Source organism: Salmo salar, chromosome ssa01, assembly GCF_905237065.1.
Source record: "Salmo salar chromosome ssa01, Ssal_v3.1, whole genome shotgun sequence".
NCBI classification, from domain to species: Eukaryota; Metazoa; Chordata; class Actinopteri; order Salmoniformes; family Salmonidae; genus Salmo; species Salmo salar.
Genome location: NC_059442.1, coordinates 658,802 through 683,184, shown reverse-complemented (window position 1 = coordinate 683,184; position 24,383 = coordinate 658,802). Strand labels below are relative to the sequence as shown.

Below are 24,383 nucleotides of genomic sequence, written 5' to 3'. Positions count from 1 at the left end.
CAGACACTAAAACATAAACACAATTTAACAAATCTCCCTCTCAAAATTCTGTAACACATTGAACTAATGAAAAACATCAAAAGACCATTCCTGATAACAATACAGTAAGGAAAGCTGTTGATTCAACCATATTTGTAACCAGGTTTCCATCCAACCTTTTCATGCCAGTAAAGTACATGTAAAGTCACAACAGGTCTGATGCAAAACATTTTCGGTTAACTTCCCAAATGTCGACAAAACATGAAACCAGCCGGATTTTACGCGCAAATATTGATTATAATAACCATCATTTCTACGTTAACTTGGGAGTCACAGTTGTGTGGTCATCCCACTACGACTCAATGGGAACCCATACAGGTTATTAAACTAATGAAATAAGTCATGATGAACTTCACAGGGTGGTGAAAGTCCACGGTGATGAGCTCGATGCTCCTTTCCAATAAATATCCAGGGTCTGATTCTGCTCACATGATGATCGATGCTCGACTGCCGTTTGACAAATAAAATGATTATCTTTTGTCCATAATAATAATAATTATATTAATAATTATAAATCTCATGTAGGCTAACCGTGTGTCCAGCCAGCAGCCCTGTATCTGCACGCTGTCGGCTAGAGAGCACGTAAAAACACGCTTTATAACGGAAACATTTATTATGAAAGAAAAATGTCAAAATCGCAAAAAAAGTATTTTCATGTGCACTATGTAATCACGCACAGCCCGTTATCTACAACTAGTCAATTTGATGGAAACACAGCCCGTTATCTACAACTAGTCAATTTGATGGAAACACAGCCCGTTATCTACAACTAGTCAATTTGTAGGAAACACAGCCCGTTATCTACAACTAGTCAATTTGATGGAAACACAGCCCGTTATCTACAACTAGTCAATTTGATGGAAACACAGCCCGTTATCTGCAACTAGTCAATTTGATGGAAACACAGCCCGTTATCTACAACTAGTCAATTTGATGGAAACACAGCCCGTTATCTACAACTAGTCAATTTGATGGAAACACAACCCGTTATCTACAACTAGTCAATTTGATGGAAACACAGCCCGTTATCTACAACTAGTCAATTTGATGGAAACACAGCCCGTTATCTACAACTAGTCAATTTGATGGAAACACAGCCCGTTATCTACAACTAGTCAATTTGATGGAAACACAACCCGTTATCTACAACTAGTCAATTTGATGGAAACACAGCCCGTTATCTGCAACTAGTCAATTTGTAGGAAACACAGCCCGTTATCTACAACTAGTCAATTTGATGGAAACACAGCCCGTTATCTGCAACTAGTCAATTTGATGGAAACACAGCCCGTTATCTACAACTAGTCAATTTGATGGAAACACAGCCCGTTATCTACAACTAGTCAATTTGATGGAAACACAGCCCGTTATCTACAACTAGTCAATTTGATGGAAACACAGTCCGTTATCTACAACTAGTCAATTTGATGGAAACACAGCCCGTTATCTACAACTAGTCAATTTGATGGAAACACAGCCCGTTATCTGCAACTAGTCAATTTGATGGAAACACAGCCCGTTATCTACAACTAGTCAATTTGATGGAAACACAGCTAGTGGAAGAAGAAGAAAAAAGATTTGGAAAAACAAAACGTCTCCGTCTTCCATAATGAATATCCACATTAACTACCCTAATGAGGACTAATGTTGTGAACAGAGACATGTAGTTTGACAATAGCATCCATACAGGCAATCAATATAATCAAGGCTTTCTCCAATATAAAGTGAATGAGAACATAGTTGGGGACATTTCAGTACAGGTTCCCATTGGTAAGGTGCTATAGAAGCCTGCCGTGATTCTGTCCCAGCGATGTAATTCCCCCCAAAAAAACTGGATTAGCAAATTAACCAGCTAATTTTTGAAAAACAACAGCGACATATAACTTCATTTTCTAGTTGATTAAGAAAGCTACATTTGTTTATTGGTTGTTGAGTCAATTATAACTTATCGATTTTAAGTCTATATATATATATCACTTTTTATTTTCTTTTTTAAAGCATATTTGAAAAGTAAGCTGGGGGGGGGAAACTAATTGCTCCAGTTTCCAGGACCAGGTTATTGGTGTGTCTGTTGTTCACTTGTTGACCTTGTCCCTGTCGATGCCCTTGTGTTGTGGCACATGTCTGAAGATGCAGGTATTGTATCGAACACAGCCTGTGGTTCTCCAGAAGTAACACTCCTGACTCTTCTCTCTGTAAAAACACACAGACAAGCGCTTCAGAATACACACACTGAAATGTCACTTAGTGACTTGACAGCTGCTGATGTTAAAAAGGGCTTTAGAAAATAAACATTGGATTTTTATAAACTCAGGTGGCGATTGGGGGGGGGGTCTGTTAGAATAGTAGGATACACAAGGTGCCATTTTGAAAATGTCGTTGTGCATCAGTAGTTTTTCTCTTGTTATGTCAGTCACTGACAATTACTCAATTAGCCAAGTCAGGAAACATTGTTTTAGATTGGTAAGTTAGTCTAGTCAGCTATCTAAACTTGTAGTAAACATGGTCGAGTTACCGACCGGAGGGCCCCCACTGATTTTGATAGTCATATCACTAAAAACTGCAAACGTTTCTCTAAAGCCTACGGCAAAATGTATAGAATTGCATGAAATTTGTTAAAATGCTGAATCTTCTCTCCACCCCATGGTAAAAATGTGTAGAATTGCACGAAATGAACTCTAAAAATAAAAGAATAATCTCTCCACTGTCAAGAGGTGGGCTGCTAAAATGTTTTGCTCCAAATGTGGTGGGGTCTGCACATGTGGATACGCACAACTATGGCCCCTCATGATGAGTTCAGATTTTGTGGCCCCCGTTAAAACCCTCCTGCCGCGGAGGGTCTTTCTTTGTACGAGTCTCTCTATGTGAATCAGATTATGGGAGCTCTGACCGCGTCAGATGCCAATTACACCCCCCCCCCCTCCCCCCGATTGTCCTGGAGAATGTTGTCGGAAGTTCTCTCAGAAAAGTTCTCACTTTACATTTACGCGCCATGTCTGACCATTATTGCAGAGAGATTGCTCGCTGGCAGTGTGGGGGGGGGGAATCTGAGGTGTTGGAATTGGGAGTGCTGCTCCTGTGCCTCCACAATATCAATAGTCATGACTTTCCCTCCTGGATTAAAGAGAGAATCCCCTCTTTCTCTCTTACTCTCACGTAAAAAAACTCTCTGGACCTGCAGTATTGAACTAAAGGAATCTGATGTGTGTAGAGAAGAGAAATCTGCCGCCAAAACGCCAACATCTAAAAGCGGATAATGAAACAATATTTCTAACATAAAGAATGTGGGAAATGGTTGGTGGGGATGGAAACAACAATTAATGTCATATCATTTAGCATGCCGTGATGTCATATCAAGATAACTGTCATCTTTAAGAGCGTTCACAATGTTTTACATCTAAATGTTGTAAAGCGTATATGATTAAATATGAAACTATGTGAAAAGATCATGTGAATTTAGCCTTCTAAAATTAGATAATTGTCATAAAGTTTTACCCAGTCAGTAACCACGCCCACGTGAACACAGACATTATGCCAAAAAGGAACGTCCCCCCTTTTTCCAGAGTGCATAAAAGGACTGCTAATGACGTATCCAGTCTAACGAACTCAAGAGACAAAGAAGCCTACTACAACTGAGGACATTGTGACGGACGAGTGGTTTCAACAGAGAGTTACGTCGAACTACTCTCCAGAGACGGACGAGTGGTTTCAACAGAGAGATGACAAACGGCATACAAGTGGAAATATATGTGTTGCATTTCTTTTAGAATGAGCGGTCGTTCATCTGCAAACTATTCATTTTTCATGAGCATAGCTTCCACATCTATGTATCAGCCCACTTTGTCTCTCCCTCTCTCTTTATCGTACACCTTCCATTGTGTAACAAGCCGTCATATCGGGTTAGTCCACTAGGGACTTTTCATTGTGTAACAAGCCGTCATATCGGGTTAGTCCACTAGGGGCTTTTCATTGTGTAACAAGCCATCATATCGGGTTAGTCCACTAGTGACTTTTCATTGAATTATGTTAGTAATCAATTCAACGTATACCGTGTGTGTTTATGTATCTGTGTGATTATTTAGTTCGTTAGTAAATAAATAAGCCAATTTGTGTATCACTGAATCATCATTTAGACTAGGGTTCGTGCAGATATCCAAGTATTTTGCGACGTTCAGAATGAGACTGATATGAGGTAATAAATGATTAATGGATGACTGGTATGATAATTATATATTCTGATATATTCTTGAGTTCATTCTGGAAACGGTAACTCATTAAAACAAACTTTATCCGTGGTGCCCCAAGTTACTAATGAGTTAATTGTTACATGATTCATTTAATCCCGTAATAACTCAGTTGATGTGATAAAATAGCCGTCATCACATGAATGATAAGAGACGTCACGACAACAAGAGGCCGGGTGTGTGTTTCCTACTCACGGTGCGTTGGTGAGGGTGAAAGCTAATTGGGACAAGCCCAGTTTCTTCTGCATCACTCTGTCAGGGTGCCGGACAGCCAGCATCACTCCGTTCAACACCTCACCCTAGACAGACAAGACACAGAGACAGACTTTAAAACAGCTGGAGACTCGGTGTTGGCTGACAGAACCAAGTTTCCTGGACAACCATCTCTGCAAATCTAGTGTTGACAGGCTGATATATGACAGAGAACTATATAAATATATAAATGACAGACCGACAGTAACAGACAGAGACAGACGTACGGCGGCTACAGACCGTAAAAGGAGTACAGCCATAGACAGACAGTGACAGACAGTAACAGGCATAACAGACAGCAACAGGCAGCAACAGACAGTAGTAACCGACAGCAACAGACAGTAGTAACAGTAGTAACCCACAGCAACAGACAGCGGCAGCAGTAACCGGCAGCAACAGGAAGCAGTAACCGGCAGCAACAGGAAACAGTAACCGGCAGCAACAGGAAACAGTAACCGGCAGCAACAGGAAGCAGTAACCGGCAGCAACAGGAAGCAGTAAACGGCAGCAACAGGAAGCAGTAAACGGCAGCAACAGGAAGCAGTAACCGACATTTAGTGGGTGACCCAGTCTCCACCCCATCGTTTAGTGGGTGACCCAGTCTCCACCCCATCGTTTAGTGGGTGACCCAGTCTCCACCCCATCGTTTAGTGGGTGACCCAGTCTCCACCCCATCGTTTAGTGGGTGACCCAGTCTCCACCCCATCGTTTAGTGGGTGACCCAGTCTCCACCCCATCGTTTAGTGGGCGACCCAGTCTCCACCCCATCGTTTAGTGGGCGACCCAGTCTCCACCTCATCGTTTAGTCTCCACCCCAGTCTCCACCCATCGTTTAGTGGGTGACCCAGTCTCCACCCCAGTCTCCACCCCATCGTTTAGTGGGTGACCCAGTCTCCACCTCATCGTTTAGTCTCCACCCCAGTCTCCACCCCATCGTTTAGTGGGTGACCCAGTCTCCACCTCATCGTTTAGTGGGTGACCCAGTCTCCACCTCATCGTTTAGTGGGTGACCCAGTCTCCACCCCATCGTTTAGTGGGTGACCCAGTCTCCACCCCATCGTTTAGTGGGTGACCCAGTCTCCACCCCAGTCTCCACCCATCGTTTAGTGGGTGACCCAGTCTCCACCCCAGTCTCCACCCCATCGTTTAGTGGGTGACCCAGTCTCCACCCCATCGTTTAGTGGGTGACCCAGTCTCCACCTCATCGTTTAGTGGGTGACCCAGTCTCCACCCCAGTCTCCACCCCAGTCTCCACCCCATCGTTTAGTGGGTGACCCAGTCTCCACCTCATCGTTTAGTGGGTGACCCAGTCTCCACCCCATCGTTTAGTGGGTGACCCAGTCTCCACCCCATCGTTTAGTGGGTGACCCAGTCTCCACCCCATCGTTTAGTGGGTGACCCAGTCTCCACCCCATCGTTTAGTGGGTGACCCAGTCTCCACCCCATCGTTTAGTGGGTGACCCAGTCTCCACCCCATCGTTTAGTGGGTGACCCAGTCTCCACCCCATCGTTTAGTGGGTGACCCAGTCTCCACCCCATCGTTTAGTGGGTGACCCAGTCTCCACCCCATCGTTTAGTGGGTGACCCAGTTGTTACAATTTTGAAAGTGGTGTAGTGTCAGACAGAGGGGTGCAGACAGAGTCGTGCAGACAGAGGCCTGCAGACAGAGGCGTGCAGACAGAGAACCTGCAGACAGAGGGGTGCAGACAGAGGGGTGCAGACAGAGACCTGCAGACAGAGGCGTGCAGACAGAGACCTGCAGACAGACGCCTGCAGACAGAGACTTGCAGACAGACGCCTGCAGACAGAGACTTACATGTAGAGTCCTGATGGCTCTCTCACAGTGGTCCATGTTGGTGTAGTTGATAAATGCACAGTTGGAAGAGCGTAAGATCTTGATACTGTGGATAGTCCCAGCACTGACAGAGACAGAGAGACAGTCCATTAACGGTCTTCAGGTCATCCTACTGTCTTATGTTACAGTATAAATAGATAGAAGCCAGGGGCAAGACGTGTTTGCCTCAGCTGAACAGGCTGGTTATGTGCTGCTAGAGGACGTGTTTGCCTCAGCTGAACAGGCTGGTTATGTGCTGCGAGAGGACGTGTTTGCCTCAGCTGAACAGGCTGGTTATGTGCTGCTAGAGGACGTGTTTGCCTCAGCTGAACCAGGCTGGTTATGTGCTGCTAGAGGACGTGTTTGCCTCAGCTGAACCAGGCTGGTTATGTGCTGCTAGAGGACGTGTTTGCCTCAGCTGAACCAGGCTGGTTATGTGCTGCTAGAGGACGTGTTTGCCTCAGCTGAACCAGGCTGGTTATGTGCTGCTAGAGGACGTGTTTGCCTCAGCTGAACCAGGCTGGTTATGTGCTGCTAGAGGACGTGTTTGCCTCAGCTGAACCAGGCTGGTTATGTGCTGCTAGAGGACGTGTTTGCCTCAGCCGAACCAGGCTGGTTATGTGCTGCTAGAGGACGTGTTTGCCTCAGCCGAACAGGCTGGTTATGTGCTGCTAGAGGACGTGTTTGCCTCAGCCGAACAGGCTGGTTATGTGCTGCTAGAGGACGTGTTTGCCTCAGCCGAACAGGCTGGTTATGTGCTGCTAGAGGACGTGTTTGCCTCAGCCGAACAGGCTGGTTATGTGCTGCTAGAGGACGTGTTTGCCTCAGCCGAACAGGCTGGTTATGTGCTGCTAGAGGACGTGTTTGCCTCAGCCGAACAGGCTGGTTATGTGCTGCTAGAGGACGTGTTTGCCTCAGCCGAACAGGCTGGTTGTGCTGCTAGAGGACGTGTTTGCCTCAGCCGAACAGGCTGGTTATGTGCTGCTAGAGGACGTGTTTGCCTCAGCCGAACAGGCTGGTTATGTGCTGCTAGAGGACGTGTTTGCCTCAGCCGAACAGGCTGGTTATGTGCTGCTAGAGGACGTGTTTGCCTCAGCTGAAACAGGCTGGTTATGTGCTGCTAGAGGACGTGTTTGCCTCAGCTGAACCAGGCTGGTTATGTGCTGCTAGAGGACGTGTTTGCCTCAGCTGAACCAGGCTGGTTATGTGCTGCTAGAGGACGTGTTTGCCTCAGCTGAACCAGGCTGGTTATGTGCTGCTAGAGGACGTGTTTGCCTCAGCTGAACCAGGCTGGTTATGTGCTGCTAGAGGACGTGTTTGCCTCAGCCGAACAGGCTGGTTATGTGCTGCTAGAGGACGTGTTTGCCTCAGCCGAACAGGCTGGTTATGTGCTGCTAGAGGACGTGTTTGCCTCAGCCGAACAGGCTGGTTATGTGCTGCTAGAGGACGTGTTTGCCTCAGCCGAACAGGCTGGTTATGTGCTGCTAGAGGACGTGTTTGCCTCAGCTGAACAGGCTGGTTATGTGCTGCGAGAGGACGTGTTTGCCTCAGCTGAACAGGCTAGTTATGTGCTACTAGAGGACGTGTTTGCCTCAGCTGAACCAGGCTGGTTATGTGCTGCTAGAGGACGTGTTTGCCTCAGCTGAACCAGGCTGGTTATGTGCTGCTAGAGGACGTGTTTGCCTCAGCTGAACCAGGCTGGTTATGTGCTGCTAGAGGACGTGTTTGCCTCAGCTGAACAGGCTGGTTATGTGCTGCTAGAGGACGTGTTTGCCTCAGCTGAACAGGCTGGTTATGTGCTGCTAGAGGACGTGTTTGCCTCAGCTGAACCAGGCTGGTTATGTGCTGCTAGAGGACGTGTTTGCCTCAGCTGAACAGGCTGGTTATGTGCTGCTAGAGGACGTGTTTGCCTCAGCTGAACAGGCTGGTTATGTGCTGCTAGAGGACGTGTTTGCCTCAGCTGAACAGGCTGGTTATGTGCTGCGAGAGGACGTGTTTGCCTCAGCTGAACAGGCTGGTTATGTGCTACTAGAGGACGTGTTTGCCTCAGCTGAACCAGGCTGGTTATGTGCTGCTAGAGGACGTGTTTGCCTCAGCTGAACCAGGCTGGTTATGTGCTGCTAGAGGACGTGTTTGCCTCAGCTGAACCAGGCTGGTTATGTGCTGCTAGAGGACGTGTTTGCCTCAGCTGAACAGGCTGGTTATGTGCTGCTAGAGGACGTGTTTGCCTCAGCTGAACAGGCTGGTTATGTGCTGCTAGAGGACGTGTTTGCCTCAGCTGAACCAGGCTGGTTATGTGCTGCTAGAGGACGTGTTTGCCTCAGCTGAACAGGCTGGTTATGTGCTGCTAGAGGACGTGTTTGACTCAGCTGAACAGGCTGGTTATGTGCTGCTAGAGGACGTGTTTGACTCAGCTGAACAGGCTGAGACGGGGAAGGAGGAGGAAGAAACAGAAACAGGAGAAGGACAGGAGAGGTGGAGGAGGAGACAGGAGAGGTGGAGGAGACAGGAGAGGTGGAGGAGACAGGAGAGGTGGAGGAGGAGACAGGAGAGGTGGAGGAGAGGTGGAGGAGACAGGAGAGGTGGTGGAGGAGACAGGAGAGGTGGAGGAGGAGACAGGAGAGGTGGAGGAGACAGGAGAGGTGGAGGAGGAGACAGGAGAGGTGGAGGAGACAGGAGAGGTGGAGGAGGAGACAGGAGAGGTGGAGGAGACAGGAGAGTTGGAGGAGGAGACAGGAGAGGTGGAGGAGGAGACAGGAGAGGTGGTGGAGAGGTGGTGGAGAAGGAGACAGGAGAGGTGGAGGAGACAGGAGAGGTGGTGGAGGAGACAGGAGAGGTGGTGGAGGAGACAGGAGAGGTGGAGGAGACAGGAGAGGTGGAGGAGACAGGAGAGGTGGAGGAGACAGGAGAGGTGGAGGAGACAGGAGAGGTGGAGGAGGAGACAGGAGAGGTGGAGGAGGAGACAGGAGAGGTGGAGGAGGAGACAGGAGAGGTGGAGGAGGAGACAGGAGAGGTGGAGGAGGAGACAGGAGAGGTGGAGGAGGAGACAGGAGAGGTGGAGGAGGAGACAGGAGAGGTGGAGGAGGAGACAGGAGAGGTGGAGGAGGAGACAGGAGAGGTGGAGGAGGAGACAGGAGAGGTGGAGGAGGAGACAGGAGAGGTGGAGGAGGAGACAGGAGAGGTGGAGGAGAGGTGGAGGAGAGGTGGAGGAGAGGTGGAGGAGAGGTGGAGGAGAGGTGGAGGAGGAGACAGGAGAGGTGGAGGAGACAGGAGAGGTGGAGGAGAGGTGGAGGAGAGGTGGAGGAGGAGACAGGAGAGGTGGAGGAGGAGACAGGAGAGGTGGAGGAGGAGACAGGAGAGATGGAGGAGGAGACAGGAGAGGTGGAGGAGGAGACAGGAGAGGTGGAGGAGACAGGAGAGGTGGTGGAGGAGACAGGAGAGGTGGAGGAGAGGTGGTGGAGGAGACAGGAGAGGTGGTGGAGGAGACAGGAGAGGTAGTGGAGGAGACAGGAGAGGTGGTGGAGGAGACAGGAGAGGTGGAGGAGACAGGAGAGGTGGAGGAGACAGGAGAGGTGGAGGAGACAGGAGAGGTGGAGGAGGAGACAGGAGAGGTGGAGGAGGAGACAGGAGAGGTGGAGGAGGAGACAGGAGAGGTGGAGGAGAGGTGGAGGAGGAGACAGGAGAGGTGGAGGAGGAGACAGGAGAGGTGGAGGAGGAGACAGGAGAGGTGGAGGAGGAGACAGGAGAGGTGGAGGAGGAGACAGGAGAGGTGGAGGAGGAGACAGGAGAGGTGGAGGAGACAGGAGAGGTGGAGGAGGAGACAGGAGAGGTGGAGGAGGGGAGAGGTGGAGGAGACAGGAGAGGTGGAGGAGACAGGAGAGGTGGAGGAGGAGACAGGAGAGGTGGTGGAGGAGACAGGAGAGGTGGTGGAGGAGACAGGAGAGGTGGTGGAGGAGACAGGAAAGGTGGAGGAGGAGACAGGAGAGGTGGAGGAGACAGGAGAGGTGGAGGAGACAGGAGAGTTGGAGGAGGAGACAGGAGAGATGGAGGAGGAGACAGGAGAGGTGGAGGAGGAGACAGGAGAGGTGGAGGAGGAGACAGGAGAGGTGGAGGAGGAGACAGGAGAGGTGGAGGAGGAGACAGGAGAGGTGGAGGAGGAGACAGGAGAGGTGGAGGAGGAGACAGGAGAGGTGGAGGAGAGGTGGAGGAGAGGTGGAGGAGAGGTGGAGGAGAGGTGGAGGAGGAGACAGGAGAGGTGGAGGAGACAGGAGAGGTGGAGGAGGAGACAGGAGAGGTGGAGGAGGAGACAGGAGAGGTGGAGGAGGAGACAGGAGAGGTGGAGGAGGAGACAGGAGAGGTGGTGGAGACAGGAGAGGTGGAGGAGGAGACAGGAGAGGTGGAGGAGGAGACAGGAGAGGTGGAGGAGGAGACAGGAGAGGTGGAGGAGGAGACAGGAGAGGTGGAGGAGGAGACAGGAGAGGTGGAGGAGGAGACAGGAGAGGTGGAGGAGGAGACAGGAGAGGTGGAGGAGACAGGAGAGGTGGAGGAGGAGACAGGAGAGGTGGTGGAGGAGACAGGAGAGGTGGAGGAGGAGACAGGAGAGGTGGAGGAGGAGACAGGAGAGGTGGAGGAGGAGACAGGAGAGGTGGAGGAGGAGACAGGAGAGGTGGAGGAGACAGGAGAGGTGGAGGAGGAGACAGGAGAGGTGGTGGAGGAGACAGGAGAGGTGGTGGAGGAGACAGGAGAGGTGGAGGAGACAGGAGAGGTGGAGGAGGAGACAGGAGAGGTGGAGGAGGAGACAGGAGAGGTGGAGGAGACAGGAGAGGTGGAGGAGGAGACAGGAGAGGTGGAGGAGAGGTGGAGGAGGAGACAGGAGAGGTGGAGGAGGAGACAGGAGAGGTGGAGGAGGAGACAGGAGAGGTGGAGGAGGAGACAGGAGAGGTGGTGGAGGAGACAGGAGAGGTGGAGGAGGAGACAGGAGAGGTGGAGGAGGAGACAGGAGAGGTGGAGGAGGAGACAGGAGAGGTGGAGGAGACAGGAGAGGTGGAGGAGGAGACAGGAGAGGTGGAGGAGGAGACAGGAGAGGTGGTGGAGGAGACAGGAGAGGTGGTGGAGGAGACAGGAGAGGTGGAGGAGGAGACAGGAGAGGTGGAGGAGACAGGAGAGGTGGTGGAGGAGACAGGAGAGGTGGAGGAGGAGACAGGAGAGGTGGAGGAGGAGACAGGAGAGGTGGAGGAGGAGACAGGAGAGGTGGAGGAGACAGGAGAGGTGGAGGAGACAGGAGAGGTGGAGGAGGAGACAGGAGAGGTGGAGGAGGAGACAGGAGAGGTGGAGGAGAGGTGGAGGAGGAGACAGGAGAGGTGGAGGAGAGGTGGAGGAGGAGACAGGAGAGGTGGAGGAGGAGACAGGAGAGGTGGAGGAGGAGACAGGAGAGGTGGAGGAGGAGACAGGAGAGGTGGAGGAGACAGGAGAGGTGGAGGAGGAGACAGGAGAGGTGGAGGAGAGGTGGAGGAGAGGTGGAGGAGAGGTGGAGGAGGAGACAGGAGAGGTGGAGGAGGAGACAGGAGAGGTGGAGGAGGAGACAGGAGAGGTGGAGGAGGAGACAGGAGAGGTGGAGGAGGAGACAGGAGAGGTGGAGGAGAGGTGGAGGAGGAGACAGGAGAGATGGAGGAGAGGTGGAGGAGGAGACAGGAGAGGTGGAGGAGGAGACAGGAGAGGTGGAGGAGGAGACAGGAGAGGTGGAGGAGGAGACAGGAGAGGTGGAGGAGGAGACAGGAGAGGTGGAGGAGGAGACAGGAGAGGTGGAGGAGGAGACAGGAGAGGTGGAGGAGGAGACAGGAGAGGTGGAGGAGGAGACAGGAGAGGTGGAGGAGAGGTGGAGGAGACAGGAGAGGTGGAGGAGAGGTGGAGGAGACAGGAGAGGTGGAGGAGAGGTGGAGGAGGAGAGGTGGAGGAGGAGACAGGAGAGGTGGAGGAGACAGGAGAGGTGGAGGAGGCGACAGGAGAGGTGGAGGAGGAGACAGGAGAGGTGGAGGAGACAGGAGAGGTGGAGGAGGAGACAGGAGAGGTGGAGGAGACAGGAGAGGTGGAGGAGGAGACAGGAGAGGTGGAGGAGACAGGAGAGGTGGAGGAGACAGGAGAGGTGGAGGAGAGGTGGAGGAGACAGGAGAGGTGGAGGAGACAGGAGAGGTGGAGGAGGAGACAGGAGAGGTGGAGGAGACAGGAGAGGTGGAGGAGACAGGAGAGGTGGAGGAGGAGACAGGAGAGGTGGAGGAGGAGACAGGAGAGGTGGAGGAGGAGACAGGAGAGGTGGAGGAGGAGACAGGAGAGGTGGAGGAGGAGACAGGAGAGGTGGAGGAGGAGACAGGAGAGGTGGAGGAGGAGACAGGAGAGGTGGAGGAGAGGTGGAGGAGACAGGAGAGGTGGAGGAGGAGACAGGAGAGGTGGAGGAGACAGGAGAGGTGGAGGAGGAGACAGGAGAGGTGGAGGAGGAGACAGGAGAGGTGGAGGAGGAGACAGGAGAGGTGGAGGAGGAGACAGGAGAGGTGGAGGAGACAGGAGAGGTGGAGGAGGAGACAGGAGAGATGGAGAATGTTACTACCTGCTGAAGAGGCTGTGTAGCATTGGTTGTGTTGTGTTGGGCCCCAAGCAGCCAACATATACAGGAAAGAGATTGCTGTGGAGACAGAAACAAGTCAGATGAAAAGTAATTTCAACAGTCCCCAGCTCTCAGACTCAAAGCTACAAATCAACAGTCCCCAGCTCTCAGACTCAAAGCTACAAATCAACAGTCCCCAGCTCTCAGACTCAAAGCTACAAATCAACAGTCCCCAGCTCTCAGACTCAAAGCTACAAATCAACAGTCCCCAGCTCTCAGACTCAAAGCTACAAATCAACAGTCCCCAGCTCTCAGACTCAAAGCTACAAATCAACAGTCCCCAGCTCTCAGACTCAAAGCTACAAATCAACAGTCCCCAGCTCTCAGACTCAAAGCTACAAATCAACAGTCCCCAGCTCTCAGACTCAAAGCTACAAATCAACAGTCCCCAGCTCTCAGACTCAAAGCTACAAATCAACAGTCCCCAGCTCTCAGACTCAAAGCTACAAATCAACAGTCCCCAGCTCTCAGACTCAAAGCTACAAATCAACAGTCCCCAGCTCTCAGACTCAAAGCTACAAATCAACAGTCCCCAGCTCTCAGACTCAAAGCTACAAATCAACAGTCCCCAGCTCTCAGACTCAAAGCTACAAATCAACAGTCCCCAGCTCTCAGACTCAAAGCTACAAATCAACAGTCCCCAGCTCTCAGACTCAAAGCTACAAATCAACAGTCCCCAGCTCTCAGACTCAAAGCTACAAATCAACAGTCCCCAGCTCTCAGACTCAAAGCTAAAGCTGATCTCTGTGTCCCAAATCGTACCTGATCCCCTAGTTGGTGCACTACGTAGTGCCTAATAAAGGAGATAGGGTGCTATAACAGAAAGCCCTAGACTCTTACTGTATTATAGCCATGCTAGGGCTTGCCAGAGTCACCCTTCAAACGGGGCTCGCCAGGGTAACCCTTCAAACGGGGCTCGCCAGGGTAACCATTCAAACGGGGCTCGCCAGCAAAAACCATTCAAACGGGGCTCGCCAGCAAAAACCATTCAAACGGGGCTCGCCAGGGTAACCCTTCAAACGGGGCTCGCCAGCAAAAACCATTCAAACGGGGCTCGACAGGGTAACCATTCAAACGGCGCTCGCCAGCAAAAACCATTCAAACGGGGCTCGCCAGGGTAACCCTTCAAACGGGGCTCGCCAGCAAAAACCATTCAAACGGCGCTCGCCAGCAAAAACCATTCAAACGGGGCTCGCCAGGGTAACCCTTCAAACGGGGCTCGCCAGGGTAACCATTCAAACGGGGCTCGCCAGCAAAAACCATTCAAACGGGGCTCGCCAGGGTAACCCTTCAAAATAGATGTGCCACACAAAAAAAGTCAAGTACGAGCAAACGTGCATGTTGTAATTTATAGCAAAAATAATTGCTGTCGTTGCTATTTTCTAAGTATTTCTGCTGTTTCATAGCTGGTATCTAATCACACAAAAAAACTACAAATCCCATACAGCAACAGTACCTGGAGGGGGAGGAGGGAGGGGGAATGCACACAGGCATAGAAGTAAATTTACCTGCCAGTCTACTGAAGTGTGTTTGTCATTGTGTCCCAAGGCGATTTAAAATTGTGTTGTTCACACACTACGTTGTTTTTCCGATGTTAGTTTGAGCTGGTTCAACTGCTCACCAAGAGACTGACAAGACTGAGTGATACCGACTTTAATTAAAGGACCAGCTAAACATTTTTCCTTCACCTAAGTGACTCAAATATTTGGGGTGGGTACATTGTGTTTGATTGAGCACAAAACACTCCAAAAACCGTTTTCATGAACTCTTGTCATTTCTAAATCATAAAAACACCTCTTTATCAAATACTTTCATTGTGCTCCTAAATATTGGTGTGTTGCTACATTTTTAAATTTAGGAACTTGTGCTTCATGTAAAGAATTTCAGCGCAAGAGACCTGAAGTAATGATATACAGTACCATTTAAAACTTGACACACCTACTCATTGAAGGGTTTCTCTTTATTTTAATTATTTTTTTTATTTTTTTATTGAATATTTAAAAACATACAATATACTTGCAGTGCAGCCACTCAACAACTATATCACAATCATCTAACAGACTCCCAGCCAGAGCGACACACAGGAGTAACCAGGGTCAGAAAGGGGTATCTTCTGTATACCACCACTACGTTGTCACAACTGATTGGCTCAAACGCATTAACCTGTTAGGGCTAGGGGGCAGTATTGACACGGCTGGATAAAAAAACATACCCGATTTAATCTGGTTACCACTCCTACCCAGTAACTAGAATATGCATATACTTATTACATATGGATAGAAAACACCCTAAAGTTTCTAAAACTGTTTGAATGGTGTCTGTGAGTATAACAGAACTCATTTGGCAGGCAAAACCCTGAGACATTTTCTGACAGGAAGTGGATACCTGATGTGTTGTATTACCTTTAAACCTATCCCATTGAAAAACACAGGGGCTGAGGAATATTTTGGCACTTCCTATTGCTTCCACTAGATGTCACCAGCCTTTACAAAGTGTTTTGAGTCTTCTGGAGGGAGATCTGACCGAACAAGAGCCATGGAACGATGATGGCCCATTAGACAGCTGGCGCGCGAAGTTCATGTTGGGTACCCTCGTTCCAATACGTTATAAAAGAGTATGCATTCGTCCACCTTGAATATTATTCATGTTCTGGTTAAAAAGGCCCTAATGATTTATGCTATACAACGCTTTGACATGTTTGAACGAACGTAAATATATTTTTTTCCCCTCGTTCATGACGAGAAGTCCGGCTGGCTTAGATCATGTGCTAACAAGACGGAGATTTTTGGACATAAATGATGAGCTTTTTTGAACAAAACTACATTCGTTATGGACCTGTGATACCTGGAAGTGACATCTGATGAAGAGAATCAAAGGTAATGGATTATTTACATAGTATTTTCGATTTTAGATCTCCCCAACATGACGTCTAGTCTGTATCGCAACGCGTATTTTTCTGGGCGCAGTGCTCAGATTATTGCAAAGTGTGATTTCCCAGTAAGGTTATTTTTAAATCTGGCAAGTTGATTGCGTTCAAGAGATGTAAATCTATAATTCTTTAAATGACAATATAATATTTTACCAATGTTTTCTAATTTTAATTATTTAATTTGTGACGCTGACTTGACTGCCGGGTTATTGGAGGGAAACGATTTCCTCAACATCAATGCCATAGTAAAACGCTGTTTTTGGATATAAATATCAACTTGATAGAACTAAAAATGCATGCATTGTCTAACATAATGTCCTAGGAGTGTCATCTGATGGAGATTGTAAAAGGTTAGTGCATCATTTTAGCTGGTTTTATGGTTTTGGTGACCCTGTCTTTGAATTGACAAAACATTACACACAACTCTTGTAAATGTACTGTCCTAACATACTCTAAATTTATGCTTTCGCCGTAAAACCTTTTTGAAATCGTAAAACGTGGTTAGATTAAGGAGATGTTTATCTTTCAAAGGGTGTAAAATAGTTGTATGTTTGAAAAATTAGAATTTTGACATTTATTTGGATTCAAATTTGCCGCTCTTGAAATGCACCTGCTGTTGATGGAGTGCACCACGGGTGGCACGCTAGCGTCCCACCTAGCCCATAGAGGTTAAGGAAAAAAAAATCCACATATTAACAAGGCACACCTGTTAATTGAAATGCATTCCAGGTGACTACCTCATGAAGCTGGTTGAGAGAATGCCAAGAATGTGTAAAGCTGTCATGAAGGCAAAGGGTGGCTACTTTGAAAAATATATTTTGATTTATTTAACACTTTTTTTGGTTACTACATGATTCCATATGTGTTATTTCATAGTTCTAGTTGATGTCTTCACTGTTATTCTACAATGTAGAAAATAGTAAAAAATAAAGAAAAACCCTGGAATGAGTAGGTGTGTCCAAACTTTTGACTGGTACTGTATCTCACCTTGTACTCCCTCCTGGTGCATCATGGTGTACAGGGCCTGGGATAGGGGATCTGGGTTTAGGGCCTGGGGTAGTGGATCTGGGTTTAGGTCTGGTTTGGAGTAGAGGTTTAGGTCTGGGGCCCACTCCCTCCCACGTCGCACTGTCCTCCGCTGAGGTAGCAGCCGCAGGAAGGTCATTACTACCATATTCATCTATGGGGAGACACACACACACAGAGAGAGACACACACACACAGAGAGAGACACACACACAGAGAGACAGAGAGAGCGACCCACAGAGAGAGCGACCCACAGAGAGAGCGACACACAGAGAGAGCGACACACAGAGAGCGACACACAGAGAGCGACACACAGAGAGCGACACACAGAGAGCGACACACACACAGAGAGCGACACACACACAGAGAGCGACACACACAGAGAGCGACACACACAGAGAGAGAGAGAGAGAGAGAGAGAGAGAGAGAGAGACAGAGAGGAGAGAGACAGAGAGAAGAGAGACAGAGAGAACAGAGAGAGCAGAGAGAGAGAGAGATACACAAGTTAAAATACCAGATATTCAAAAGGTGTTATCTTTATGAATTGGGGGACATTAACCGAGTCCCAGATCGGTTTGTGCCGTTGCGACAACGCATTGTCATATTGGCAAGACAGCACAAACTGTTGTGGGACTCGGGCTACTGTTAAGTCTAGTTGTTTACCTTCAATACCAGACAGGACATTAAGCGTCTTCTCAAAGTCTCCATGGGCAATCAGCGCATTAGAGCTCTGCTCACGAGTAAATCCCATTTCCTAGGATGAAAAAAAAAAACACACCACACATCCAAATCAGCAACATTTACATTTGACATTTTACGTCATTTAGCAAACGCTCTTATCCAGAGCGACTTACAGATTGGTGCATTCACCAGCACGTTAGAGAGGTTATAATAGGATGGTGCGTTGGGTAGACAGTACCTCTGGAGAGCCCTGTGGGCGCTGCAGTCATTTATTAGTCAACTAAAATAGGTACACAAGCGTACACACACACACACACACACACACACACACACGCAGGTGGAAAGAGACAGAGATATTCTATGCATCTTATTTAATGACACCCTATGGCAGGTAATGGAAGAGATACTGCACTACAGAAAGCATTATAAACTGGAATTAATTCAGAGGTCTGAGAAAACAACTGGACTAGGACTTCAAGAAACAGCAGAGGGAGCAACCCCCATCTTATCCTCATCGACGAGAATGCAGCGCAAGTGGAAAACTTCAAGTTCCTCGCCGTACACATCACGGACAATCTGAAATCGTAGGCGCAACAGCGCCTACTCAACCTCAGGAGGCTGAAGAAATTTGGCTTGGCACCTAAAACCCTCAAAAGCTTTTACAGATGCACAATTGACAGCATCCTGTCGGGCTGTATCACCGCCTGGTACGGCAACTTGCACCGCCCGCAACCGCAGGGCTCTCCAGAGGGTGGTGCGGGGGAAAACTACCCGCCTTCCAGGAGACCTACAGCACCCAATGTCACAGGAAGGCCAAAAAGATCAAGGACAACAATCACCCGAGCCACTGCCTGTTCACCCCGCTATCATCCAGAAGGCGAGGTCAGTACAGCGGCATCAAAGCTGGAACCGAGAGACTGAAAAACAGCTTCTATCTCAAGGCCATCAGACTGTTAAACAGCTTCTATCTCCAGGCCATCAGACTGTTAAACAGCTTCTATCTCAAGGCCATCAGACTGTTAAACAGCTTCTACCTCCAGGCCATCAGACTGTTAACTTCTTTGGGATAGGGTGCGGTATTTTGACATCCGGATGAAAAGCGTGCCGAAAGTAAACTGCCTGCTACTCAGGCCCAGAAGCTAGTATATGCATATAATTGGTAGATTTGGATAGAAAACATTCTAAAACTGTTAAAATAATGTCTGTGAGTATAACAGAACTGAAATGGCAGGCGAAACCACGAGGTCAAACCATCCCCCCCAAAAAATACATTCATTCTACCACCGATTTCAATAGCTGGCACTTCTATAATAGGGCGAAATCGTGCCTGATTGCAAATTCCTAGGGCTTCCACTAGATGTCAACAGTCTTTAGAAAGAGTTTCAGGCTGGTTTTTGGAAAAATGAGTATGAGAAATAGTTTTTCTAAGGGCTCCCATTTTGGCTGTAGTGTTTCCATGCGGATGGCCGAGATAGCGCGTTCTTTTTGTTTATCTCCAGTAAAGACAATAACGATTCTCCGTCTTAAATTTTATAGTTTATTTGCGTATTAGGGTACCTATTGTTTGATTATAAACATTGATTGAGTTGTTTGGATAAGTTTATAAGTTTATTGTTAACGTTTGGGATTCATTTTGTATGCATTTTGAAGGACGGAAACCGAGTGGATTATTGACTAAAGCACGCCAGCTAAACTGAGTTTTTATGGTTATAAAGAAAGACAATCGAACAAAAAGGGCCATTTGTAATATAAATGGGACCTTTTGTAGTGCCAACAGAAGAAGACCTTCAAAAGGTAAGGCATATATTATATCGCTGTTTCTGACTTACGTGTCGCAACTCCTTGGTTGAAAATGATTTGTTATGCATTTGTGTGCTGCGCACTGTCCTCAGATAATCGCATGGTTTGCTTTCGCCATAAATCCTTGTAGAAATCTGAGATGGCGGCTGGATTAACAACAAATGAATCTTTATTTTGATGTATTGCACTTGTGAGTTCATGAAAGTTAAAAATGTATAGTAATTTAATTTGAATTTGGCGCTCTGCAATTTCACCGGAAATTGTCGAAATGGGACGGTAGCGTCCCACTAATCCACAAGAAGTAAAATAGCCATCAATAGCACATTAGAGGCTGCTGCCCTATATACACAGACTTGAAATCACTGGCCACTTTAATAAATTGGAACACTAGTCACTAAGAATGTTTACATATTTTGCATTACTCATCTCATATGTATATAATGTATTCTATCCTACTGTATCTGTCGCTCTGACATTGCACACCCAAATATTTATATATTCTAAATTCCATTCCTTTAGATGTATTGTGAATTGTTAGATATTACTATAATAAACACAAGCATTTCGCGACACCCACAGTATCATCTGCTAATCACGTGTATGTGACTAATAAAATGTGATTGTTTTGATGTTGACAGAATGAATTCAGGAGGAAACAAGGTTCACAGTTAAGAACATTTATCAAAAGGAAACTTTTAAATTGAGGCGAAATTTAAAAAAAAAAATTATGTAAAACAAATTTGGAAAAAGCCAGTTTAAGAGTAAAGGGGCAAGACATATTTTAGGGAGATAAGGTTCCATCAACTTTTCAGTTGGATAAAAGGATAGCTACTCTATAGTCACTGCTTTCATGTCTTTATTCAGATCCATAGGTTTACAGAGAGTTATGTATCACCCAATCAAAATGTTATGATTCCAAGGTGGAAGTTAACAAAATTTGAAGCAGCTTGAAAACCTAGCCACTTGAATACTAGCGCTTTCTCATTATACCCCACTACAATTCGGCTTCTCTGCGAATCATTCCACTGAGAGCTAACTTGTATTTTTTTTGGGAGAAGGTTAAATTGAAACTTGACAAAAAGGGGAAGTGGTAAGAGCTGTGTTAATAAAAATGTGCAAAAAAAGTATTTGATATTGTAAAAATCACAGAATCCTACTCTCTAAACTAGCAAAGATGAATTTCTCCCCCCCAAAATGCTTTAAAATGGATGGATTCATATTTATCTGTCAGAATATAGTACGGTAGAATCATAGAGTTTCGTTATCTGGTAACGGGGGTCCCACAGGGATCCGTCATAGGACCTTTACCCTTTACCTTTATAGCTTATATATATATAAATTACCTGCATGTGTGCCATGGTGTTGATATACAAATGTATGTAGATTATACTGTTACAGTGCCTTCAGAAACCCCTTCGACTTATTCCACATTTTGTTGTGTTACAGCCGGAATTCAAAATGGATTAAATATATTTATTTTAAAAATCACCCATTTACACACAATAACCCTTAATGACAAAGTGAAAACATGTTTAGATATTTTTTTGCAAATTTACCAAAATTGAAATACAGAAATCGAATTTACATAAAATATTCACCCCTCAGTCAATACTCTGTAGAAGGACCTTTGGCAGCGACTACAGCTGTGAGTCTTTCTGGGTAAGTCTCGAAGAGCTTTCCACACCTGGATCGTTTGCCCATAACTCTTTTCAAAAATCTTCAAGCTGTGTCAAATTGGTTGTTGATCATTGCTAGACAACCATTTTCAGGTCTTGCTGTAGAGTTTTGAAATAAATCTACTTGAAAATCTAACTCGGCCACTCAGAAACATTCACGTCTCCTTGGTAAGCAACTCCAGTGTAGATTTGGCCTTGCGTTTTAGATTATTGTCCTGCTGAAAAGGTGAATTCATCTGGGTGGAAAGTAGACAACTAGGTTTTTCCTCGAGGATTTTTCCTGTGCTCTATTGAGTTAATTTATTTGTATCGGTTTTGTTTTGTCCTGAAAAACTCCCCAGTCTTTAACAATTACAAGTATACCCATAACATGATGCAGCCATCACCATACTTGAAAAAAAATGGAGAGTGGTACTCAGTAATGTGTTGTATTAGATTTGCCCCAAACATAACAATTTGTATGCAGGACAAAACGTGAACTGCTTTTCCAAACTTTTTTTTGCAGTATTGCTTTAACGCCTTGTTGCAAACAGGATGCATGTTTTGGAAATGTTTCATTCTGTACAGGCTTCCTTCTTTTCACTCTGTCAGTTAGATTAGCATTGTGGAGTAACTACAATGTTGTTGATCCATCCTCAGTTTTCTCCTATCACAACCATTCAACTCTGTAACTGTTTTAAAGTGACCATTGGCCTCATGGTGAAATCCCTGAGCGGTTTCCTTCCTCTCCGGCAACTGAGTTAGGAAGGACACCTGTATCTTTGTAGTGACTGGGTGTTTTGATACACCATCCAACATGTAACTAATAACTTCCCCATGCTCAAAGGGATCTGCTTTTCTGGGGGCATTCAGGAAGTATTCAGACCCCTTCCCTTTTTTCACATTGTTACGTTACAGCCTTATTCTAAAATAGAAAACAGCATTTTAGAGATTTTTGCAACAAAAAAAATATCTTATTTACATAAGTATTCAGACCCTTTGCTATGAGACTCGAAATTGAGCTCAGGTGCATCCTGTTTACATTGGTCATCCTTGAGATGTTTCTACAACTTGTTTGGTGTCCACCTGTGGTAAATTCAATTGATTGGACATGATTTGGAAAGACACACCTGTCTACATAAGGTCCCACAGTTGACATTGCATGTCAGAGCAAAAACCAAGCCATGAGGTTGAAGGAATTGTCCATAGAGCTCCGAGACAGGATTGTGTCGAGGCACAGATCTGGGGAAGGGTACCAAAACATGTCTGCAGCATTGAAGGTCCCCAAGAAAACAGTTGCCTTTATCATCATCATTCTTAAATGGAAGACGTTTGCTCAGTTTGGCCGGATGGACAGCTCCAATCGGGGGAGAAGGGCCTTGGTCCGGGAGGTGACCAAGAACCCGATGGTCACTCTGACAGAGCTCCAGAGTTCCTCTGTGGAGATGGGAGAATCTTCCAGAAGGACAACCATCTCTGCAGCACTCCACCAATCAGGCCTTTATGGTAGAGTGACCAGACGGAAGCCACTCCTCAGTAAAAAGCACATGACAGCCCGCTTGGAGTTTACCAAAAGGCACCTAAAAGGAGTCTCAGCTCATGAGAAACATGTTTTTCTGGTCTGATTAAACCAAGATTGGTCAAAAGGACAGACGACGTTCAGTTTTTCCCTCCCCGCAAAATTGTCTGAGACAGCCGTAATACATAGCTAAGACCATGTAGGAGGAGATGTGTTATCACCTCCAAAACATTGACATGTTCAGATAGAGCCTACTTAGTTTCAATCTTTTGACAAGTAATCTATGAATACTTTTGGAACGAGAACCATATTTTAATGGGTTTGAACGAGAATACAGTGGGTACAGTGGGTTTGAATGAGAATACAGTGGGTACAGTGGGTTTGAATGAGAATACAGTGGGTACAGTGGGTTTGAACGAACGAGAATACAGTGGGTTTGAATGAGAATACAGTGGGTACAGTGGGTTTGAACGAGAATACAGTGGGTTTGAACGAACGAGAATACAGTGGGTTCGAACGAACGAGAATACAGTGGGTTCGAACGAACGAGAATACAGTGGGTTCGAACGAACGAGAATACAGTGGGTACAGTGGGTTTGAACGAACGAAAATACAGTGGGTTCGAACGAAAATACAGTGGGTTTAAACGAACGAAAATACAGTGGGTTTGAACGAACGAAAATACAGTGGGTTTGAACGAACGAAAATACAGTGGGTTTGAACGAGAATACAGTGGGTACAGTGGGTTTGAATGAGAATACAGTGGGTACAGTGGGTTTGAACGAACGAGAATACAGTGGGTTTGAATGAGAATACAGTGGGTACAGTGGGTTTGAACGAACGAGAATACAGTGGGTTTGAATGAGAATACAGTGGGTTTGAACGAGAATACAGTGGGTTCGAACGAACGAGAATACAGTGGGTTCGAACGAACGAGAATACAGTGGGTTTGAACGAGAATACAGTGGGTTTGAACGAGAATACAGTGGGTTCGAACGAACGAGAATACAGTGGGTTTGAATGAGAATACAGTGGGTACAGTGGGTTTGAACGAGAATACAGTGGGTTTGAACGAACGAGAATACAGTGGGTTTGAACGAACGAGAATACAGTGGGTTTGAACGAGAATACAGTGGGTACAGTGGGTTTGAATGAGAATACAGTGGGTACAGTGGGTTTGAATGAGAATACAGTGGGTACAGTGGGTTTGAACGAACGAGAATACAGTGGGTTTGAACGAACGAGAATACAGTGGGTTTGAATGAGAATACAGTGGGTTTGAACGAGAATACAGTGGGTTTGAACGAACGAGAATACAGTGGGTTTGAACGAGAATACAGTGGGTACAGTGGGTTTGAATGAGAATACAGTGGGTACAGTGGGTTTGAACGAGAATACAGTGGGTTTGAACGAGAATACAGTGGGTACAGTGGGTTTGAATGAGAATACAGTGGGTACAGTGGGTTTGAACGAACGAGAATACAGTGGGTTTCGAACGAACGAGAATACAGTGGGTTCGAACGAACGAGAATACAGTGGGTTCGAACGAGAACACAGTGGGTTCGAACGAGAATACAGTGGGTTCGAACGAGAATACAGTGGGTTCGAACGAGAATACAGTGGGTTCGAACGAGAATACAGTGGGTTCGAACGAGAATACAGTGGGTTCGAACGAGAACACAGTGGGTTCGAACGAGAATACAGTGGGTTCGAACGAGAATACAGTGGGTTCGAACGAGAATACAG

The 24,383-nt window shown here is 47.0% G+C and overlaps 1 protein-coding gene across 2 annotated transcripts in view; it reads right to left on the bottom strand.

Annotated features, from left to right (window-relative positions):
- Positions 1 to 1,921: 1,921 nt before the first annotated feature.
- Positions 1,922 to 24,383, bottom strand: part of LOC106606645 (AF4/FMR2 family member lilli) — a 52,556-nt gene continuing 30,094 nt past the window's right edge. For both annotated transcript variants that reach the window (XM_045704201.1, XM_045704228.1), the window contains exons 13-18: positions 17,646 to 17,736; positions 16,944 to 17,136; positions 12,971 to 13,045; positions 6,352 to 6,454; positions 4,479 to 4,582; positions 1,922 to 2,232 (exon numbers count right to left, since the gene is read on the bottom strand). In XM_045704201.1, the coding sequence (XP_045560157.1) occupies positions 2,115 to 2,232; positions 4,479 to 4,582; positions 6,352 to 6,454; positions 12,971 to 13,045; positions 16,944 to 17,136; positions 17,646 to 17,736 (684 nt within the window). In that variant the 3' untranslated portion in view covers positions 1,922 to 2,114. The remainder of the gene's footprint in view (positions 2,233 to 4,478; positions 4,583 to 6,351; positions 6,455 to 12,970; positions 13,046 to 16,943; positions 17,137 to 17,645; positions 17,737 to 24,383) is intronic.